The 19,463-nt window shown below is 39.5% G+C and overlaps 2 protein-coding genes across 5 annotated transcripts in view; one reads left to right on the top strand and one right to left on the bottom strand.

Annotated features, from left to right (window-relative positions):
• CLIP4 (CAP-Gly domain containing linker protein family member 4) overlaps nt 1-10,247 on the top strand; it is an 81,104-nt gene extending 70,857 nt beyond the window's left edge. For all 4 annotated transcript variants that reach the window (XM_081068077.1, XM_081068076.1, XM_081068074.1 and 1 more), the window contains exons 15-16: nt 1,161-1,233; nt 7,378-10,247. In XM_081068077.1, the coding sequence (XP_080924203.1) occupies nt 1,161-1,233; nt 7,378-7,699 (395 nt within the window). In that variant the 3' untranslated portion in view covers nt 7,700-10,247. The remainder of the gene's footprint in view (nt 1-1,160; nt 1,234-7,377) is intronic.
• A 1,439-nt stretch (nt 10,248-11,686) lies between these two features.
• ALK (ALK receptor tyrosine kinase) overlaps nt 11,687-19,463 on the bottom strand; it is a 642,106-nt gene continuing 634,329 nt past the window's right edge. The window contains exon 29 of the mRNA XM_081068072.1: nt 11,687-19,319. Within this exon, the coding sequence (XP_080924198.1) occupies nt 18,633-19,319 (687 nt within the window). The 3' untranslated portion in view covers nt 11,687-18,632. The remainder of the gene's footprint in view (nt 19,320-19,463) is intronic.

Genomic DNA, 19,463 nt, shown 5'->3' with positions numbered 1-19,463 from the left:
ATTGTGAGGTGATAATTTTACTCAGAATTTAATGTATGGGAATTTTTGAGGCCTGGGTTTATACCTCCAGAAAAGATTATGTTTACTTCGACCAGTTGTCTGGAGGCACTGCCAACCTGGGACTACTTTAATTTATATTCTGTGCAATTTTTTTTTAATATAACACAGATAAAATGAAATTCGCTTATAATCACAAATTTTGAGGGGAGACAATTTTGCCTTCTTTTGAGCATTAACATTGACCCAAAGCACTTTCCTTTGTTTTTGTCCAAATGGTGTTTCATTTTGTTTCTCATTTAACCTTACATTGAGGGCGAGCTGTGTGGGATCCTCACTTCAACCAGTAGTCTTGTTAGAATCCACATCTTGGCAGGCCGCAGGCTTTCTGTCCTTCCCTGTCTCCTGCACCGCCAGTGAGGCAGAAGCCCAAGTTCTCCAAATTCAGTGGCATCCCGTGGTGCAAGATGGTAGATTGCGTTAGTGCTTGGTTTCTTTTTTGGTTTCGGCCTCTCTGAAGTTGTGCCTTTTGTGTCAGCTCAACATTTAAAAAAAATTATAGTTGTTTTAAATTATACTCGCTTGTCAAGAGATTCATTCAGCACATCTAGTCGGCCATTAACTGCCAGAACTGGAAATCCCTTCTTTTTAAAAACATTTTTAAGGAATTCTACCTTTCTGTGAAATTAAACAACAACAAAAATTGCTCTGTCATTTGAGGATGACAAGAATCTTAAGTTCTGAAATTTATTACTCAATATTTTATAAATTGGATATATTTAGTTATAGTGTTTTCTAAATCATTTTTCTTCTTTCATATGATTTATCAAGATTATAATATTTGAGAGTAAAAAGATTCAGCTTTATCAATGTGTAATTCAGGTTCATATGATTTTCAAGAAATTTTATAATAAAACTTCCAATAGTAATGTCATGATCTTAACTTATTCATATGTGTGCATTGTTTGTGAGAAAGGTAAGATCAAAATTTGTCCAGAAATCTGAACTACTTTTATATTCTATATGTTCTTACTTTATTTTCTATTTCCAAAGAAACGTTAGATTTAATGAACATGTATAGAAGAAATGATAAAAGATAACTTAATAAGGAATGCAAATTGGTGATTTACTTTTCCTCTTCTGACCTTAACTTTCGTATTTAGGTTTTAGGAGAAGCTTCAGTACAACTTCTGCTTCTTCTCAAAAAGAGATTAACAGAAGAAATGCTTTTGCCAAGTGAGTATTAAGAAGATTTAGAAAAACACCTTTCAAGGGGAACATGACAGGATTCTATGAAGGAAGAAAAGTGAAATTTTGTACCTTTTACATTGCTTGGTAGAATTTTAACACTTAAGGAGAAAAGGTGTGATGAGTGTATTGAGAAGAGTTCTTCCTCCCTTCTTTGGGAGCGCAATTAAAAATGTCACCAGTGACTAAAGCAGTATACTGCATATGTTTTCAAAGAAGTTTAGTACTGTTAATAGAAGTTGGAGGAATTTACACTTTGTGTTATTATTGAATAAAGCAGATTGATTTTAAAGTGTTTACTTAATTAGTCAGATATTTGATTCAATGTGCTCAGCAATACTTAAATGTCAGGCCTATTTGCATAATATAATCTTACTATTATTTAAAAAAAAATACTCCCACTTCGTCTTGTAGAATATACTGTTCAAAATGCTTCTTTTTTTTGCTTTGTTTCTCTGTGGAGAGTCCTTTTCTCTTTTTCATTTACATTTATTTTTCCCCACACCCACTTTACACCCCTAATAGTTTTCTGTCACTTCTAGAGGAATGTGAGGCTCTTATGGACTGGTTGGGTTAAGGAGTTCTTTTTTTTTAATATAAATCATTCCAAGGAATCTACAAACAGTGTAAAACCAGCTGAGTAGGGTAGTGCACATGCGTGCTTAAGTAGTGGGACCCTAGAAGCCACTAGAAGTTAGAGCCCAGGCACTAGAACTTGACCATCAGCTGAGCAGCAGGCAAGTGTTCCTGTCATAACCTGGTGTGGAGTTATTGGGAGGCTTCACAAAGATCTGAAATATCACTTAAGAGCACGGACTCATCCAAAGGCACTGTCAGGTACAGTTTTAGCACGGTGGGTAGGTGTGGTGTTTTCTTCCCCCCTTCCTTAAAAGCCTTCTCCGATTGTGAGAATTTTGAAGTTGATCTCCTCACTTGAGTAGATGAAAGAGTTTAAGGGCAGTAACATATGCTCCAGTTTATTGAAGATATTGGAGGTCTCAGGCAGAATGGAAGAAATTACTAAAGAAAGGCAACCAGGATGTAAAGGATTCGGAAGGGGGGATCAAAATCAGTGTCGAGATGTTGGTGAGTGGAAGAACATGGTACAGAGAAACAGGGAAGAGGAAAAAAACCCTGAGTCACGGGAATTATACAGCAGGTCTGGGTGTGCACAGGTGATTTGTTGACATTGAGAAGAAAACATCAGTACTTCTGTTTGTTTTCTATGAAAATAAAAATGAATGAGGCTTACTGAGACTTGTACAGATTGATACTCGTACCTGCTTAAAACAAAGAAATAAACATATGTTTGAAGATATATACTCAATTATTTTTATTTATAGAATATGTGACCAAAATGTGTGGTGATTAGTGTTGTGAGGAACAAAGGAAGACTTTAGGTGATGGCTGGTCCTAGGAGACGTATCCCCATCTTAGTGGTGAGAGAGACATTAGAGTGATTGGGTGACAGCCAGCTGAGGGGACAGAGTTGATTGTACATTGTGCTGTTACTAACCTGGAAGCATGATGTATTCTGAAGAACATAGGTTGAGAAAATAAGTTTACGAAGATTTCCCAGACACGGCACCATTTTCTTATTTATTCATCTGGAAATAAATTACACTTCCAGAAGAAACATGGAAAACATAGTCAGAGATGATGGAAATTCCTGGTAAGAAACTCAAAGGACTTGAGGCAAAGATGTGTTTGTCCCACGTGAGTGAAACAGAACCAAGGCCAGGGGATGGGGCAGCCTCCCATACCATCTGTGTGAGAGAACAGGATTTGTGTTTCTAGATCGTTTCTTGAGATGAGTACATTTCAGAGGAAAAAAGGATGGAAAGGGGGTTGGAAGCATTTCTTCTGTCTTCAGCATTCTATATACACCGGATGCGCAATGAAGAAAGGGGAGCTTGAGATTGAAACAGGGCGTCGCAACAAGCTGGTGGGCGCAAGGTTTCATCTCTCACACTGTCCTCATCCAGCCTGTGATCTGTCACGTCTGTCGCTACGCCTCTTCCCCTTGTTACCAGCTTATTTCAGCTCCTGTCTGTGTCATTACAGTGTGTCCGCTTAAAAGTCTTCATTGCGTCCTGTCTGTGGAATCCAGCCTATTAACAAGGTTTGTTTGGTTGGCTGAAATTCGAATGTCTCGTGGTAGAACTCACATAATCCCATTCGCCGCAGGCTCCATCATTTCACATCATACGTTTGCGTTTTCTGCCTGTCCCCTAAAGCTTCTGAAATCTTGAACCCAGAACGAAGCCCAGAGTCATTGGCATTGCAGGTGAAGACCTGTATCATTGGGTTGTGTCTCTCTCCTGACTTCTCTCTTGCGGTAGTATCCTCACAAGTGACTAGCAGTTCTCTATACTCTCCGTGCTGTTCCAAAAATAAAAACGGAAAAAGTAATACGCACAGTACACATAGTGTGTTTCAGGACTCTGTCTGCTTCCCCCTTCCCTCTGCTCACCTGTTAAGTGAACTCAGTGTCACTCCCTGAAGGCTCTTGCCAGAGATCTCAGGGAGGATGGATTCCCTCCTCTCTCGTGCTCCGTCTGCTCCATACAGAGTCTCCGTCGCAGTTTCTATAACATTTTACTGATAATACACAAATCCTGGAACCCAGTCCTCGACGTGCTATTTCACAGGTGGTCAGTTAATGAGTAAACATAGCTCTCAAATGCAGGCCAGTTCTAAATTTCTCACTTCCCTGGGCTTTTAGAGCTTTGGGATAACTTGAATGAAATCATTCTTAATAGAATGTCAGGTCTTTATCCAAACCATTAATTTTTGGTTTAGGTATAGAATTCATTTATTACTTGTTTCGTTCTCTAAAAACTTTTGATTATGAAAGTTGATTGTACAAAATTTGAAAAATTACAAAATACTAACAGCAGATAAAGATCATCTGTAATTTTATCACCTAGATGAGATTATCACTGTTAGAAATTTTGGTATATGCTTTTCCATATTTTCCCCCTAAAGCATGTATCTGAACTTTTAAGCAAAGTTGGACAAGTCATACTCTACATACCCTTTGAAAGCTTTCCCCCTTAATACATCCCCTATCCTGTAATAGTTTTCCTCAGTGTGACTTTTGCAATGTATTAAAAGACTGCTGTGATATGGAAACTTTTTTTTTTAAATTGGGGAATATTGGGGAACAGTGTGTTTCTCCAGGGCCCGTCAGCTCCAAGTCATTGTCCTTCAATCTAGTGGTGGAGGGCGCAGCTCAGCTCCAAGTCCAGTCGCCCGCCGTTTTCAATCTTTAGTTGCAGGGGTGACCGGCAACCTTGTTGTTGAGAGCTCGGGCTCTAACTAACTGAGCCATCCGGCTGCCCCTCTGGAAGCTCAGTGGCAGCTCGTTGTCTTCAATCTAGTTGTGGAGAGCGCAGCTCACTGGCCCATGTGGGAATTGAACCAGCAACCCTGTTTGTTGTTAAGAGCTTGCACTCTAACCAACTGAGTCATCTGGCTGCCCCCTGGAAACATTTTTATGGCATAATAAATAAAAAAATAATATAACTAATAGTAGATCACAAACTTTTAAAACATGTACCTGTGTCTATCTCCCTCCCTTTCCACGTGTGTATGTGTGTGTGTGTCTGTGACATCAGATAAATATTCAGCTTTATTTTTCTGCTAGTTCTTTCTTTTATCAATTTATGCATGTAACTCTTTATTTGGAATTTATTTTAACATATAGGGGGTGGTAAGAATCATTCCCCCCCCAATAACTATTTTTTACAGCATTCCTAATTGAATGTTCACTCCTTTCCCACTGATTTGGAGTTTTACTTTTTATCCCATAAGAAATAATTATGTGTATTTTTCTAAGCTGTCTTTTCTGTTTCATTTAAAAGTACATTCATATGGAAGAGCCACCTAGTTTTAATTATTGTAACTTTATAATTTAACAAAATGGCAATATAAACCTTGCTGTATTATTTTTCAAACTTGTCTTAATTGCTAATACCCATTATGGTTGTAAGAACCTGGCCTTTGTGGGGGAAGCCTGGGATCTGTGCTCCACCTCTCCTCTTTATCGTCTCTCTGACCTTACACAGATAGCCTAATTTTTTTGAGCTTCAAATTCCTCGTTAGGAGAGAATAATACCTACTTCTGGTTTGGGGGAGGTCAGATGAAATAATGTATGTGAAGTGCTTGGCACATAGTACATGCTCAGGAAATGATAGATATTGTCATTATTTATGTGAAATTTAGGGTAACTGTCAGGTTGCAAAAATCCCTTGGGTGAATTTGGGGAGAATTGACATATATATATATATATGGGATAAATATATATATATTTTGGGATAAAGCTCTTTTGTGTTTTGTGTGTTCTTCAGTAAAGATTTACACTTTTTCTAATAAGTATTTTTTGTTGTTGTTGTTAACTTTACCCTCATATTGTAGATTTGACATGGTAAACAATATTTTTTTCATTATATTTTCTAACTAGAATTCTATCACTTCTTGGTGAATGTGGCTCAGGGCAAGTCTTTGGACCTCAGTTTTCCTACCCTCAAAATTAGCGTGCTCTTTTTTTTTTTACAGAGTCATTAATGGGAGGAAAGGAGACATTGTGTGTGATATAGTGTATTAAAAAATAAAAAAAGTGAAGTAAAGTAGAAAATAAGCAGGACCCAGATTCTGTTCACTATCGTGTACCATGCAGTTTTGATAACAGTTTCTGCATTGATTGTACTGTGGGGATGGGGAGAAGGGTTTCTTTTGGAGGAGAGGTGCCGTGGACAGACGGTGAAGGTGCCACTGGTGGTGGTTTGTGGGTAACTGTTTTGGGAGGTCTCAGGTCAGAGGGCAATGAGATCCTGGCAATGTTTGTATTGTGGCAAAGTTCCTACTTACCGGTGACAGTGGAGGAAGCTCTGGGGCAGTATTGGCTTGGGGCCTTGGCTGAGTTCCACATGTGGGTGTCCCGTTGTTACCAGGTGGGGTTGGTGGTGGGTGCCAGGAAGCAGTACATGCTAAGTGATGTTTTGTTGTAGAGCAAAGGAGAGGACTCCTGTGCCAGGCAACCAAGATCCTTCTTACTGTTAGTGGCAGGGATGGTGGTAAACTTTTAAGTGTAACTGGAGTTCATTCATAAAAGTATATATATATTTTCCAAAGTGATTAGTTTTAAAAAATTATTTTTATGTAAAGAATTATTTCAAAAGTGAACAAAAGGTAATTTTAATTTACCACAGCCAAAATGCAAGGTTCTTTTCCTTTTGCCTTATTTCATTAATATTGTTACTGTGTTTCCCCAAAAATAAGACCTAGCCGGACAATCAGCTCTAATGCGTCTTTTGGAGCAAAAATTAGTATAAGACCCAGTATTGTATTGTATTGTATTGTATTGTATTGTACTGTACTGTACTATACTATACTATATTATATTATATTACATTATACTTGGTCTTATATTATAGTAAAGTCAGACCGGGTCTTATATTAATTGTTGCTCCAAAAGATGCATTAGAGTTGATTGTCTGGCTAGGTCTTATTTTCGGGGAAATGTGGTAGCAGTAAAATAGGTATAGATGTAGTTTTTCCAATTGCTGTACACACAGGTGATGCTGGAACAACATAGGTTACAACGGTGCAGGTTGACTTACACCTGGACTTTTTTCCCAGTAAATACCTGGTGGGAGTCCAGAGATGCAGAGAGCTGACTGTATGCATTGATCGACACCATTTTATACAGGGGACTTGAGCACCTGTGGATTTTAATATGCATGGGAGATCCTGGAACAAATCCCCTACTGATACTGAGGGACAACTCGAGTCTTTGGGGAGTCAAAACTTATACGTGGATTTGCGACTGCATGGGGGGTTTGGCACCCCTAACCCCTCCGCTGTTCAAGCGTCAACTGTATGCATATATATAAATCTTAAATCCAGATGAGTGTAGTATTAAAATAGTCAAAAAAGACAAACTTTTAAAATGTTAAACAAAAGTATATTCTAATATTGCTATTTAGAATAAAAAAAAAATCAAAGTTGTAAACATAAAGTATTCTCTTTGTGACTGAACTGAGAACCTGGCAGTGAACATGAATATGATAAGTCGCATTTATGTGCCTTTTGCACTGAAGAGTTTTTCTGCTTTTCCCCGTGAACAGACCAAAAGCTGCTCTGCGTCGCAGCTGGAGCAGCACCAGCAGCCCGGGCGGTGCTGAGGGGGCTGTGAGGCTGCACGAGGGGTCCCAGGTCCTCCTCACGAGCTCCAGTGAGATGGGCACTGTGAGGTATGTGGGCCCCACTGACTTTGCTGCAGGGGTCTGGCTTGGACTGGAGCTTCGAAGCGCCAAGGGGAAAAACGATGGAGCAGTGGGAGACACTCGCTATTTCACCTGTAAGCCCAACCACGGAGTCCTCGTTCGACCCAGCAGAGTAACCTACCGGGGAATAAATGGGTCAAAGCTCGTGGATGAGAATTGTTGAGTTAGACTTCTGAAGTGTGTGTGTGTGTGTGTGTGTGTGTGTGTGTACGTACATATATAAGGTGTGACAATTAACTTCGCAAACTTGTTGCAACGATGTGGCTAACCTTTTTTGGTATCAGAGGGATTATTCATTATGAATTTGTACCAACTGGACAAACAGTTAACCAAGTTTACTATTTGGAAATGTTGAAAAGGCTGCGTGAAAAGGTTAGACAAAAACGACCTGAACTTTTCGCCAACAATTCATGGCTCTTGCATCACGACAATGCACCAGCTCCCACAGCACTGTCTGTGAGGGAGTTTTTAGCCAGTAAACAAACAACTGCATGGGAACACCCTCCCTACTCACCTGCTCTGGCCCCCCATGACTTCTTTCTTTACCTAAAGATAAAGGAAATATTGAAAGGAAGACATTTTGATGACATTCAGGACATCAAGGGTAACACAACACCTCTGATGGCCATTCCAGAAAAAGAGTTCCACAATTTCTTTGAAGGGTGGACTAGGCGCTGGCCTCAGTGCATAGCTTCCCAAGGGGAGAAGAACCTCGAAGGTGACCATAGTGATATTCAGCAATGCCATGTATAGCACTTTTTCTAGGATGAGTTCACGAACGTAATTGTTAGACCTTGTATATGGTGTAAAATAGTCTGTGGCAAATGGTTGACTTTATTTAGCCATTATTTAAAATTTGAACATACAGCTGGCTTCATAACAATTCAGAGAAACTCCTTTAAAAAGCTAGCAATGTGCGCTATGGGAGTCATGGTTCCCTTAAGATAATTTTAAAATGAGCCTTTTTAAAAGCTTTTGAAGCTTTAGACCCATGAAACTTCTGAGACTTAGGAAAAAACGTGCTATTAGGTTACTGACTGATGTTGCTTACTGTGTTTCATTTTTGCATATGGTATTGGACTTTTCATTTGCCGTAATTGTGAAGGTTTTCACTAGCTTTGGTTAACATACGATGTTCACATGACCTTTTTCTGTCAAGTACTGTTGGAGTTTTTCTTTCTTTCTGTGCTAATCAGTACAATAATAGTAGCTATGTGACTAGTGTATTTTTCATGTAAAATGAAAAAAGTATTTTGGCAAAAGTATTTGCCCTTTCAGGAGTGCCTCATCTAAAGATATGTTAGAATTTTGGCGCTGGCTGGGGCCTGCTGTGCTCTTGAACTTAGACACTTTCTCATTGCCAAATACGGAAGTGGAAGTCTAAAGCAACTCTTCTCTTACCTAGGCTCACTGACGTTGATTAACAGAGCTAAGAACAGAATGTGGGTCTTCTGACCTGTGGCTCATGCTCTTTCTTCTATATAAAAAGTATATAAACTTGGATTTTTCTTCTGATTTGGTGACTGCCTCATCTGGATGAATTACAAAAGACTATGACTAGGTTTATGAATTCAAGTCATAAATAGAAGTTTTTGCACATACTTATTTAACTTCCTTATTGGACATATCACACACACACACACACACACACACACACACACACAGAAAGCACTTTTAAAATATGATGATGCACTTTCACTTTTGTAGAGAATTTTGTCATCATTTCTACCTGGGATATGAAAAACATTTAAAAAATTACACTTAAGAGAAGAGTGCAAATTAAGATGTATAAGGAAGAACATAGTAGTTATTCATTTAAATGTTCATGATTTCTCAATTTTTTTGTTTTATAATTCATAAAGCTGGTGTTTGCTGTTGTTGCTCTTTTTATATTTTCAATTGTTGCAAATTATCCTGTTATAAAGCTACAGAACTGTATCGTGCTTTTATTTTTCTTGTTGAACACGTTAACAAAATAAGCTTCATAATAGAGTGATATAATAATGCAGAACATTTGTGTTATGGATACGCATTGAAGTTTAGGTCCTACATATGTAAAGATTTGTCTCTAATTGTAGTTATTTAGACTTTAAACTACAACAGAAATACTGGAACAGTTTGCTTTATAAAGTTGAAAGCATTCTTCAGAATGGAACTAATTTTTTGCTTAGAAATAATATGTTGAACTATTTTGCAATATACTATTTAAAATCTAAATTCTGTTGCTTTGCTGCCTTTTTTTTTTTTTTTAAAAGTGTAGTATTTCAAATATTGCTAAAACTATTTTCCTGAAATACATTTGCAAAATAAGCCTGCTTTATAACCAAGGAATATTTTTATTGACTGAAGAAAATGACTGTAACTGCAATTTAAAAGTAAACTTATTTTATTATACAGCTTATTTCTTAAAAACTCTATTTATACCTTAACATGAAATGCCTGACTATATTGAACTCGGGTGTCTATAACTCTTCCTGGTAAATATAAAACACTGTAAGTTAGAAACAGTGATGCCAACACTGAATTTGTTTTGAGGTCAGAGAACCAATTGTTCTCATATTTAGACTAGGATTATTAAATGCCTATAATGTATATGTTTACAGATACTATACATACAAATTCGGTGTTTTCATTTGTGTTTTGCTTGTGAAATGTCATTCAAAGTTCACTTCTTGAACATTAATAAAAAGGGAAGCTGTTTGGTTTTGGAATGGTATGTTGTCATTTACCCTCCCTGCAATGGTGCTTTTCTCAGTAACTCAAGTGTACAGATGCTTTGTACTTAACGTTTCTTGTTCTTACAGTAATGAGTTGCATTTTTTCTATCCTTATAAAGAGCCTTAAAAAGTGTCATGCTTTCTACTCAACAAGTGATGTTTTTAGCCACCCTGTATTATATATCTTGTTTGGATGGACAGAGAGCCACTTAAGAAAAGAATGTGTTTCTACAGTTTTCTAAAATTGCTTAACTGTCTTTTATACCAGTGGGATTTCATTTGTTTAAGGTAGGATAGAACATTTTCAATTTAGATTTTAAAAATATACAAATAATTATCTACATCTGACTAAAAATTCTGTTTCTATAGTTTAGATTAATTTGGCGGGAATATTTTTGAGTGCTTGAAAGAGTTTGCTGAATCTGAACTGAGACGTTGTAATCTTGGTGTGAGTTCTTCCTTCATGTTTTATTTTTCTCTGAGCGTTTATCACCCTTGGCCATCGTAAACTTTTTGCTCATTATTTCTCTCTTCCCTCACTGGATTGAGGGATGGATTTTTGACTGTTTCGTTCATTGCTTTGTCCCTAACACCTGAAACAATACTTGGCACCTAGGAGATGCTCAGTAAATGTTCATTGAATTAACAGAGGCAGTGCCGGCCATCGGTTGTTTAAAGCAGAGACATTATCCAGCTAACTTTCTACAGGTGGCTTTGAGAGACTAGGTGATGGAACAGGTAAATTTCATCCCTAGGTAAGGGAGGAAAGAGGGCAAGAAAGGTTTGAATGAATCATGGTAGCTCAACTTTACCCCAAAATAGGGACATGAGTTAGAAAATGTTGGGTGTCGGGTAGAAAAGGGGACAAGAAGGACACAACAGGGTCACCTAAGGCAGCTGCCTACATGTTTTTCTTGGGGCCAGCTTTGAATTTCTATTCTGCCGTGATGATAATTTAGAGAACAGAGTAATACTGTGTTTCCCCGAAAATAAGACCTAACTGGAAAATAAGCCCTTGCATGATTTTTCAGGAAAACATCCCCTGAACATAAGCCCTAATGCATCTTTTGGAGCAAAAATTAATATAAGACCGGTCTTATTTTGGGGGAAACATGGTATGTGTGGTCTAACACGGAGAGAAAGATCTGAATCTCCCCTGAGCGAGCCTGGCATTGGTCCCCAGTGCCAAGCATTTTTATTTCAGAGTTTTATTTTGGATCTAGCTGTGTAGAATATGTGATAATGTTACTTAAGCCACATCGACCGATGGCCGGAGACCTAATGTGTTAAGAATCACTCTTAATTGAGAAACAGATCTAGTAATTTTAACTACCCATCAGACGTGTGTTACCTAAATGATTGACTCAGAGACATATACTATGTATCACCACATTGCAAGCCAATAGGAGAATTTACATTTTATTTTTCTTCATGCCCTTTGCTTCACTACACTTATTTATAATACAAATACATAGTTAATACAAAACTCACATTATCACATAGATTTTTAGTAATTGTTTAATAATGCCCCTTGGTACATAGGCCCCTATTTACAAACAGTGTCACATAAACTGCTTGAATATACAACAGACATCCCTAATGAAGCTTGTGTGTGGACACGTGAAGGTTTTATTGCGAGCAGGATATGATGCCTTCCCATAGGCAAAAAGAATGTTTTCTACCCAAATTTTTGTTAATGGTTCTTGTTAAAGGAGGGAAAAAGACAATATATGTGGAGGAATTAGAGTAGCTGGGCACATATTACTGACAACAATGTTTTCATTGTGCTTGGTAGAAATGAAACTGTTTTTCTGCTTACAGCCTCTTCCTGGAGGAGAAAGGCACCAAGAGGTGTGAGAACCTCTTTCCCTCTTATCCCTTTAGATTAGCTTGTATCGGATAGAATTTTCATGATAAAGCAGCAGCAAGTTTCATCATTTACTATACAGTTCAAATAGGGACTTGTGGTACTGAGAAGGGGGCAGGAAGTTCAGAATTGTATCAGTAAAGATATTTTAGGGATTTAAATGGAAGCTATTAGCTTAAAATATAACCTGTTCTCAGTGATCAATGGTGTCATTTAAAAAATGCTCATAAATCTGGTTTAAGTTCAGCTCTAAAATCCTAAATGAACCCAGACATACAAGTGTGTTGCTACTCTAGATATTTAAGTATTTACATGGGCGTCCACCCTGTTAAGCTTCTTTGTCCGGAGGAATTTGGTGTCGGGATTGGGTATTAGTCAGACTTGTTTGAGTCAGATAAATAAAATTAAATAGGGAGTCTCAGAAATCTACTTGTACTGACTGAGTTTGAATTTGAAGCATTTCTAAAGTGTAGAAAGTTTACAAGTTCAGATGCTGTGTTCTCCTTGGCGTCCGTCAGTCTCGTGGAGGTTATTTCAACTCTGGCTTCATAGAGCTCATCATGGCTTTACTCGCAGACTTACCTTCCTGGAGACTGAACTCATTATTTTTCACCTAACAAATCAAATCAGACTGACAGGGAAATAAATCATGTTAAAAGTACAGTCACAAGCTCTTCTTTCTATTTTTTTCTTTAATGTGACTTCAGAGAGTCAGCGTAAATCTCAGTCAGTAGTGTTAATGATGTTCCCTAGCCCCACAGGTCAGGTTACGAAAGGTGGGTGTTGCTGTCCAATAGTTTTGGAAAAAACATCCTAAAATGGATTTCAAAATGAATCTTCATTGTCATAACAAGTGCCATATTGGTGGCAGGGAACGTGGATTTTGTGTTACAGACAATAGTGAAGAAAAGTGGAAAATTTCAATCCCCTTTTTTGAACCTGTCAATAAAAATGTGTTTCTAGGAAGAATTCCAATAGGTGATACATATTAGTTAAAATGTAATTTCCTCAAATGATCTTTTTCTTGAAGGGAATAGGTGTTTAGGGAATTAAGAAACGGCATGCGATTTCTTGAGGCCTCACTTAATACTTCCTGGTGTGTGACTAAGGGAAATCCAGTGTCCCGTTCTGCTTGTTTCTTACCTTTTCTAAAACATAAGCAACTGCTTACTGGCACACACATGAGGAAACATAATTTGTGTCTTTAGTATTATTTTATTCTGAGAACTGTGAAGTACTATATAAATATTACTTTGAAATAATGCAAGAAGATTTAGTTTTTTTTCCCCTCGACTTTGGGATGCCCTAAAATGTAGGTAATTTGCCTGTAATCTTCACAGTCTTATCTTTGGGTGGGATGTTTGAATTGGCTGTCTTTTGGGGATTCCCTATTTTTAGATCCACTGTATTATTCAAAACAGATTTCCCCCACATTGCCATCCAATGGCAGAGGGTGTGTCTGTAACTCTGAAAAGAGAGATTCTGTCCAATTGTCTGGTGAGTGGGAGAGAGGACTCCAGTTATTATTGAAGTCCTCATCATTACGGCTCCAGAACACTTGCTGAGGGAGCCTGACCCACAGACGCCTTCTGTGCTCCCACATGCGCCTTCTTCTGGGCTTTGTGACTTCATGCTGGGAATGGGCCCTGGGAGGTGCAAAATGACAACTGACAGAACGTGTGTCTGATCTGTTATCAGATGTTAGGTGTGGAAAAGGATAGCCTCCAAAAGGTAAGCTTTATAACTTTACTTTGCTAATAAGGCTGCAATTGTAGCAAAGGCAACAAAAGAGAAACAAGTGGTGTGACACGGCAGGCGGGAAGGTCACTAAACGGACATGATTCTCATTGTGCTGTCAGCTTTGCTGCTGCCAGGAAACCACCCCCGGTGAACCTCATTTTGCCAATGATTTTTCTGACTTGTTAATGAGGTCTTTGAAAAGGAAGAATAAACAGCGAACTGATACTAAACTTCTTTCTGGTCTACTTCTGTATAGAGATGAAGTATCATTTGGCTTGCTGGGATTGTGCACTGACTTAATCGGCTTTGGCTTTAGGTGAATGAAGAGTCATGGTCAAGAAGAAACACACACACACACACAGACACACACACACACACACAGCCATCACGTCCTACACATGGTTAGGATATGCCTTACACAGAGGAAGTCTCACCAAATCAGACTTCAGCGTTGGAAGGGGCCTTTGAGACCAAATTGTTCATGTTTTTAAATGAGAGAGTTTAAATAACTTGCCTGAGTCACATGGGTAGCTAGTTGCGGGCTGACACCTGGGTCTCTTAACTCCTGCCCAGTCCGCTTGCTGTTTCTCAAGTAATTGATGAGTGCCACACCATCCGAAATATTCAAAATGTTCTCGTGGTCTGAAGTTTTATCAATCTGATATCCATCTATGTTGGCAAATAACGTCTTACCATGTAAATATCCTAAGGAATCATTAATACATCGGTTTCTAAGGCTGAGTTTAATAAGACGGCCTTTCAACTACTCCCAGCTGATACATGCCTGCTGCACCAGCGTGGCAGTGCTGAGGGGTGATTGCCTTCCAGGAGGCAGTCGGCCTTAATAAACCAATGCAGCGGAGAGACTGCTTGAGTGTGTCAGGCAGAGGGGTCTAAGAAATGGACCTGAGCCAGCACTGCAAACACTTCAGTCCTTGCAGGTTTTCTAAGGTGAGCCTGGTGGTGTCATCTACGAAGGGCCACCCACTGTTTTACATTTATTGAAACCTGAAGAGAGGAAAGTCGCTGTTTTGGTTTTGTGGTTATAGTTCATGTTCCGCCCCCCCCCCCACTTGGAGGTAATAGTCTGTTCTTATTCTGAGCTTTTCAAATGTTTTAAAGTTGGGCAAGGGCTCAAAATAGCTTTGTACGTGAGTAGTGCATTAAAAGGTGAATACGTACGCAGGATACCAAATGAAAATAGAATCTTAATGGAGAAGTCTCACTATTCTCAGTTAATCGTCTTTTAGGACATCTCGTGGAGGGTTATGGGGACACTGGCCTCTGTATTGTATGTTCACACAACATGGGGAACCATCTCCTGCAATGAAATTAGTGAAGTCAGATTTACGTTCTTTGGGGACCCATTTAAAAATCATTAGCTAAAGGCTGACAACACACTTCATGCAGTTTTATGAATCTTGTCATGGGAGTCCGTTATTCAGAGTCGTCTGAATTCATACACGTCTTGTTTTACGTCTATAAAGCTCAGGTGAATTTTCATCCTACGATTACTGGAGAAAACCTATTAAAGTAGCCTGATCACTTAGAATTTCTTAGTGGAATAAAGTTAATCTACAGTTACATAATAACTTGCAGCTGTAGAGTTTATCAAGTAGTATATGGAGATGCCAGAAATTAAAAAAAAAAAAGGATTACTCAAATTGATTAAACATCTTCCCTTTCTGGGATGCTTATTTTTAACACTTAGTTGTAAGTGTGGTAGAGGGTTTTATATTCATCTTTTGAGCCGAAAAGAATTGGTTCTGGTAGGGTTCTTGCTACTGTCATCAAACAAGTGACAGATGAAGTCAAACATGGCACAAGTGGGAGAGCCAAGAAGGCCAGACGGGTGGTACAGGAAGTGCCACTGAGCTGCAGTGGCAGAGGGCAGGGAAGCAGAGATACACTCTGACTTGAAATTCTCCCCACACCCAACCCCAAATCATTTGGAATTCAAGAGGTATGGGAGGGTGTGCTTGTGCTTTCACACTGTTTATAATCTCCCCAAGGGGCAGTGAGAAAGGGACGTTACTATCCTTATTTCGTACATGGAGATACTGAGGTACAGGCAGGCCCAGTAACCCAGGGAAAACCAGGACTTACACCCTCACTGGGGGAAGAGAATCCCGGCTTCTGACTCCTAAGTAGATCACATTCTTTTAAAAAAAGTAAGTTTTATTTTTGTTATATTGATTTGCTCTAATTTTGAGGTGCTGCATTTGACAAACTGGTCATTTCTCACAAACTGCCAATCTCCCAGTGGGAACGGTTGTGGACTTTTGAGGAGCTTCTTTATAGACATGGAATAAAAATAATTATTCTAGCTTGTGGTTTAATTGACATTGCTTCTGCAAACTTTAATTGTGCCAGTTCATGTTCTATGTGGAACTTTCTGTCATAGTAAATGTGAGAGGCCACAGCCTCCGTCTGAATTGCCGTCTCCATGTGGCTGCAGCAATACTGAGTGCACAGAGGTCCAGGTTAATACCACGCTGATGCTGGGGACATACAGTGAGCTAAATGAAACCTCCTGAGGTCATCATACCTCAGCATGGACTTGTTTACCTATCTGTGTATACAGGCTTTTAAGACTCGACTGGCATTTGAAAATTGACATGAAAGTTGAGACCGATATAGATGATTAGAATCGACACACCACTCTCAGTGGTCGTAAGGTGCAACCTGAAAATAGAATGCATTTGTCGTTTTTAAGAAGAGAAAGGGATAGGATTTTTCTCTCCATTAATAACAATAAAGAGTTGGGTATTAAACTATGTAGCATGCTCCCTGGTCAATTGGTTATTGGTATTACAAACGTGAAATGAAATTGTCTTTCTCAGTTTTTAACAGTTCCTCTGTCATTGTCCTTTAGGAGATTGTTTCTCAAAGTATGATTCTTGGGACCCTCCAGGGGGTTGATGAGTTAGATTACTTATAATTTGACTATCTTTTTAAGTTTATATAACTAGACTATTTAGTTTTGCACCTGGCATGAGCCCAAACTTTCCTGATACAATTATTTCGAGATGAGTTTGTTGATGTGTCCATGAAGACGTGTGTCTGATGAAAATATGTTGGCAGTTAAGAAGATAAGGAAAGGTGGTGTCCGGGGTACCACTTCTGCTTCTGCAGAGGAGCAGAGCTACCAACTGGGGCAAGGCATCTGTGTAGGAGGCACGAATGCTTGTCTACTGTTGGCCTAGAACAGAAAGTAATGCTTTTGATGTAGGTGAAACTCAGAAGGTAGGGAAAAGGTAGATAGATATCCAGTCCTTTTGCTAGAGAATGCTTAGTGTCCAGCAAGTAAGAAAAGATGCTTTCCTCCCAAAGTGATGCTTTGGCACAGCTACTACCAGGAGAAAAACTGGGCAAGAGCATGGAAGAGAAGCAGAGAGAAGGAATGAAATGAAAACTTACACAGTGAAACATTATTACATAAGTATGTGTGTAAAATTTAATAGGTCCCCAATTTCTTTCCATGGAAATAAATTCTGTCTGTGAAAACCAAGTTCAGAACTCCTACAAGAACGTCACTGTCAAACTCAGCACTCCAGATGTTCCTTAATTCTTGTACTCATTGTCCCAGAGGAAAGATTCTTTGTTTTAATTTGCATTTGATAGCTATAGAAATTATGTTATGTATATTTCAGCAAAGCTGTGTTCCCATGGAGGCTAGGATCACATGATTAAGGGAGAGAAAATGCAGGTGAACACTGGAAGGCAGGATACTGCATCAGTACCTCTCATTAGGACCACTGGAGGGCCTGGTATTCCAACGACCCGTCTAGTGCTACAGGTAGAAACGTCAACTTGGTGGCTTTCGTGATTGAAACTGTTAGAAGGTTTTGGCCTAAGACGTATTGACACTTAAACTTATGTGGGGATATATTTCTATGCTTCGATGGATCCCTGCTGCTTCAAATTGTTGTTTTTAAATGGTCAGACTTTATTTTAATTCTTGGACAGTTATAAAAGAAGTAATTAGTAATTTAAATCTCGAGTGTTCAATCCAGTAGGAAACCTCACACTCAGTGGTTCACTTTTAGTAGGAAGGTTTTCTTAAGGCATGAGGCATATTAACAGAATGCTTTTGAATCTCTGGTTCTGGCTTGGGGTTTTATCATACTCAAAGCACTTGGAATGTTTGCATTTCACTTAGATGAGTATATACACGTTTTCTCTGTATTACCATCACTAATCATTACATTTTTAGGATCGTTGGGGAATCAGCACAATCGAAAGCATCTGAATGTCATCTAACGTGGCGTTGCAGTTAGTTGTCTATGAATTTCTTTTCCAAGTAAAGAATGTCCTTCCCCATGCTGACTCATTGCAAATAGCTCCTTTATTCCTGTTCCCTGTCCCCTCAAGTGGTCCAGGTCCACAGCAACAAGGTAAGGAAACACCTGGGACTCCAACTAGGAAACACAGGAGCCGCTAATTCTGACCGTATTGAAGCAGAGCACACAGGGTTGGAAGGAAGCATGAAGATGCAGACGTCAACCATGCACAAAACCTTAGGCAGCCCCATCCGGGCTTCGTATTCTCACTTGTCTTTGTGATATTTTCTTCTTTTGAAAGAATAGGAGGAACCCATGCTCAAAACCTTTCTAAAGCACTTTGAAAATACAGCTTCTTATGTGGCACGTCAAAACAAGTTGGCACAAAATGAAAAGTGACATTTGGTCTCTGGGGTGTGGAGGAGCCATTACCTGTCCCCCCTTCATGGGCTCAGGATTCCCAAGGGAGAGAATTGAGTGCTGATGAGCTCAGGGCCCAGGCTGGTTTTTCAGAACGGTGTCTTCATAATGACCAGTTCCAGGGGCAGTGGTGACCTCTAAAGGTAAGCCCTGCTGCTGGTAGCCGTAGTTGACGTTTCCACATGGGAAGTGACGCAGCCGGAACAGAGGCACTTCCTTCATGTTGGCCGTTAGTGAAGATGGTTCTAGGAGCAGAGAGGCCCCTGGGAGTCGGCCTGTTGCAACGTTAGATGGGACAGTACAGCTTCCTTCACGTCCCAGGCTTCCCCTCTCGTGTTGTTCCTTCTTTGCTGGAAGATTGTTCTTTTTGGGGGGTTTCTCTGTAAACCAGGAGCCATAAGTTGGGTTCCATAGGCTGGTTGGTTTATTTCTGGACCCCTGGACTTTGTGCAGCTCTGATGGCAGGTTGGACTGAGAGAATGCCATGTTAACATGTCCCCCTTCCGTGCCTGGCCCTCTGGTGACTCGAACAGAGACCTCTGTGGCTGCTGGTTTCTTCACGGCTTTGCCAGAGGAAGCAGAAGGCAGAGGGGGTGGGGCAGCTGGGCCCTGCCCATCCTCCCGCTTAGCTGGTGGAGGAGAGACCAGGAGAGGAGGCACTCCCTCAGGGTCCTTGGGCCTCACAGGCACTTTCTCTTCCTCTTCCACGAGTGGGCCATATTCTATTGGCAAAGCAGTGTTGACCACATCTGGATCCTATAGGTAGAAGAAATGGATGGATTAAAACTGAATCAGATGAAACAACGTTGGATCTGGAAGATACCTGAGCGAAAATCTCACCCAAACTTAATTTACAGATGAGGAAACCATTCCTTGTCTATTGGGAATATATTCGTTTAT

Source organism: Rhinolophus hipposideros (assembly GCF_964194185.1).
Source record: "Rhinolophus hipposideros genome assembly, chromosome: 12".
Lineage (NCBI taxonomy): Eukaryota > Metazoa > Chordata > Mammalia > Chiroptera > Rhinolophidae > Rhinolophus > Rhinolophus hipposideros.
Note: the sequence above shows the minus strand (reverse complement) of the source record. Positions and strands in the feature narration are given on the sequence as shown.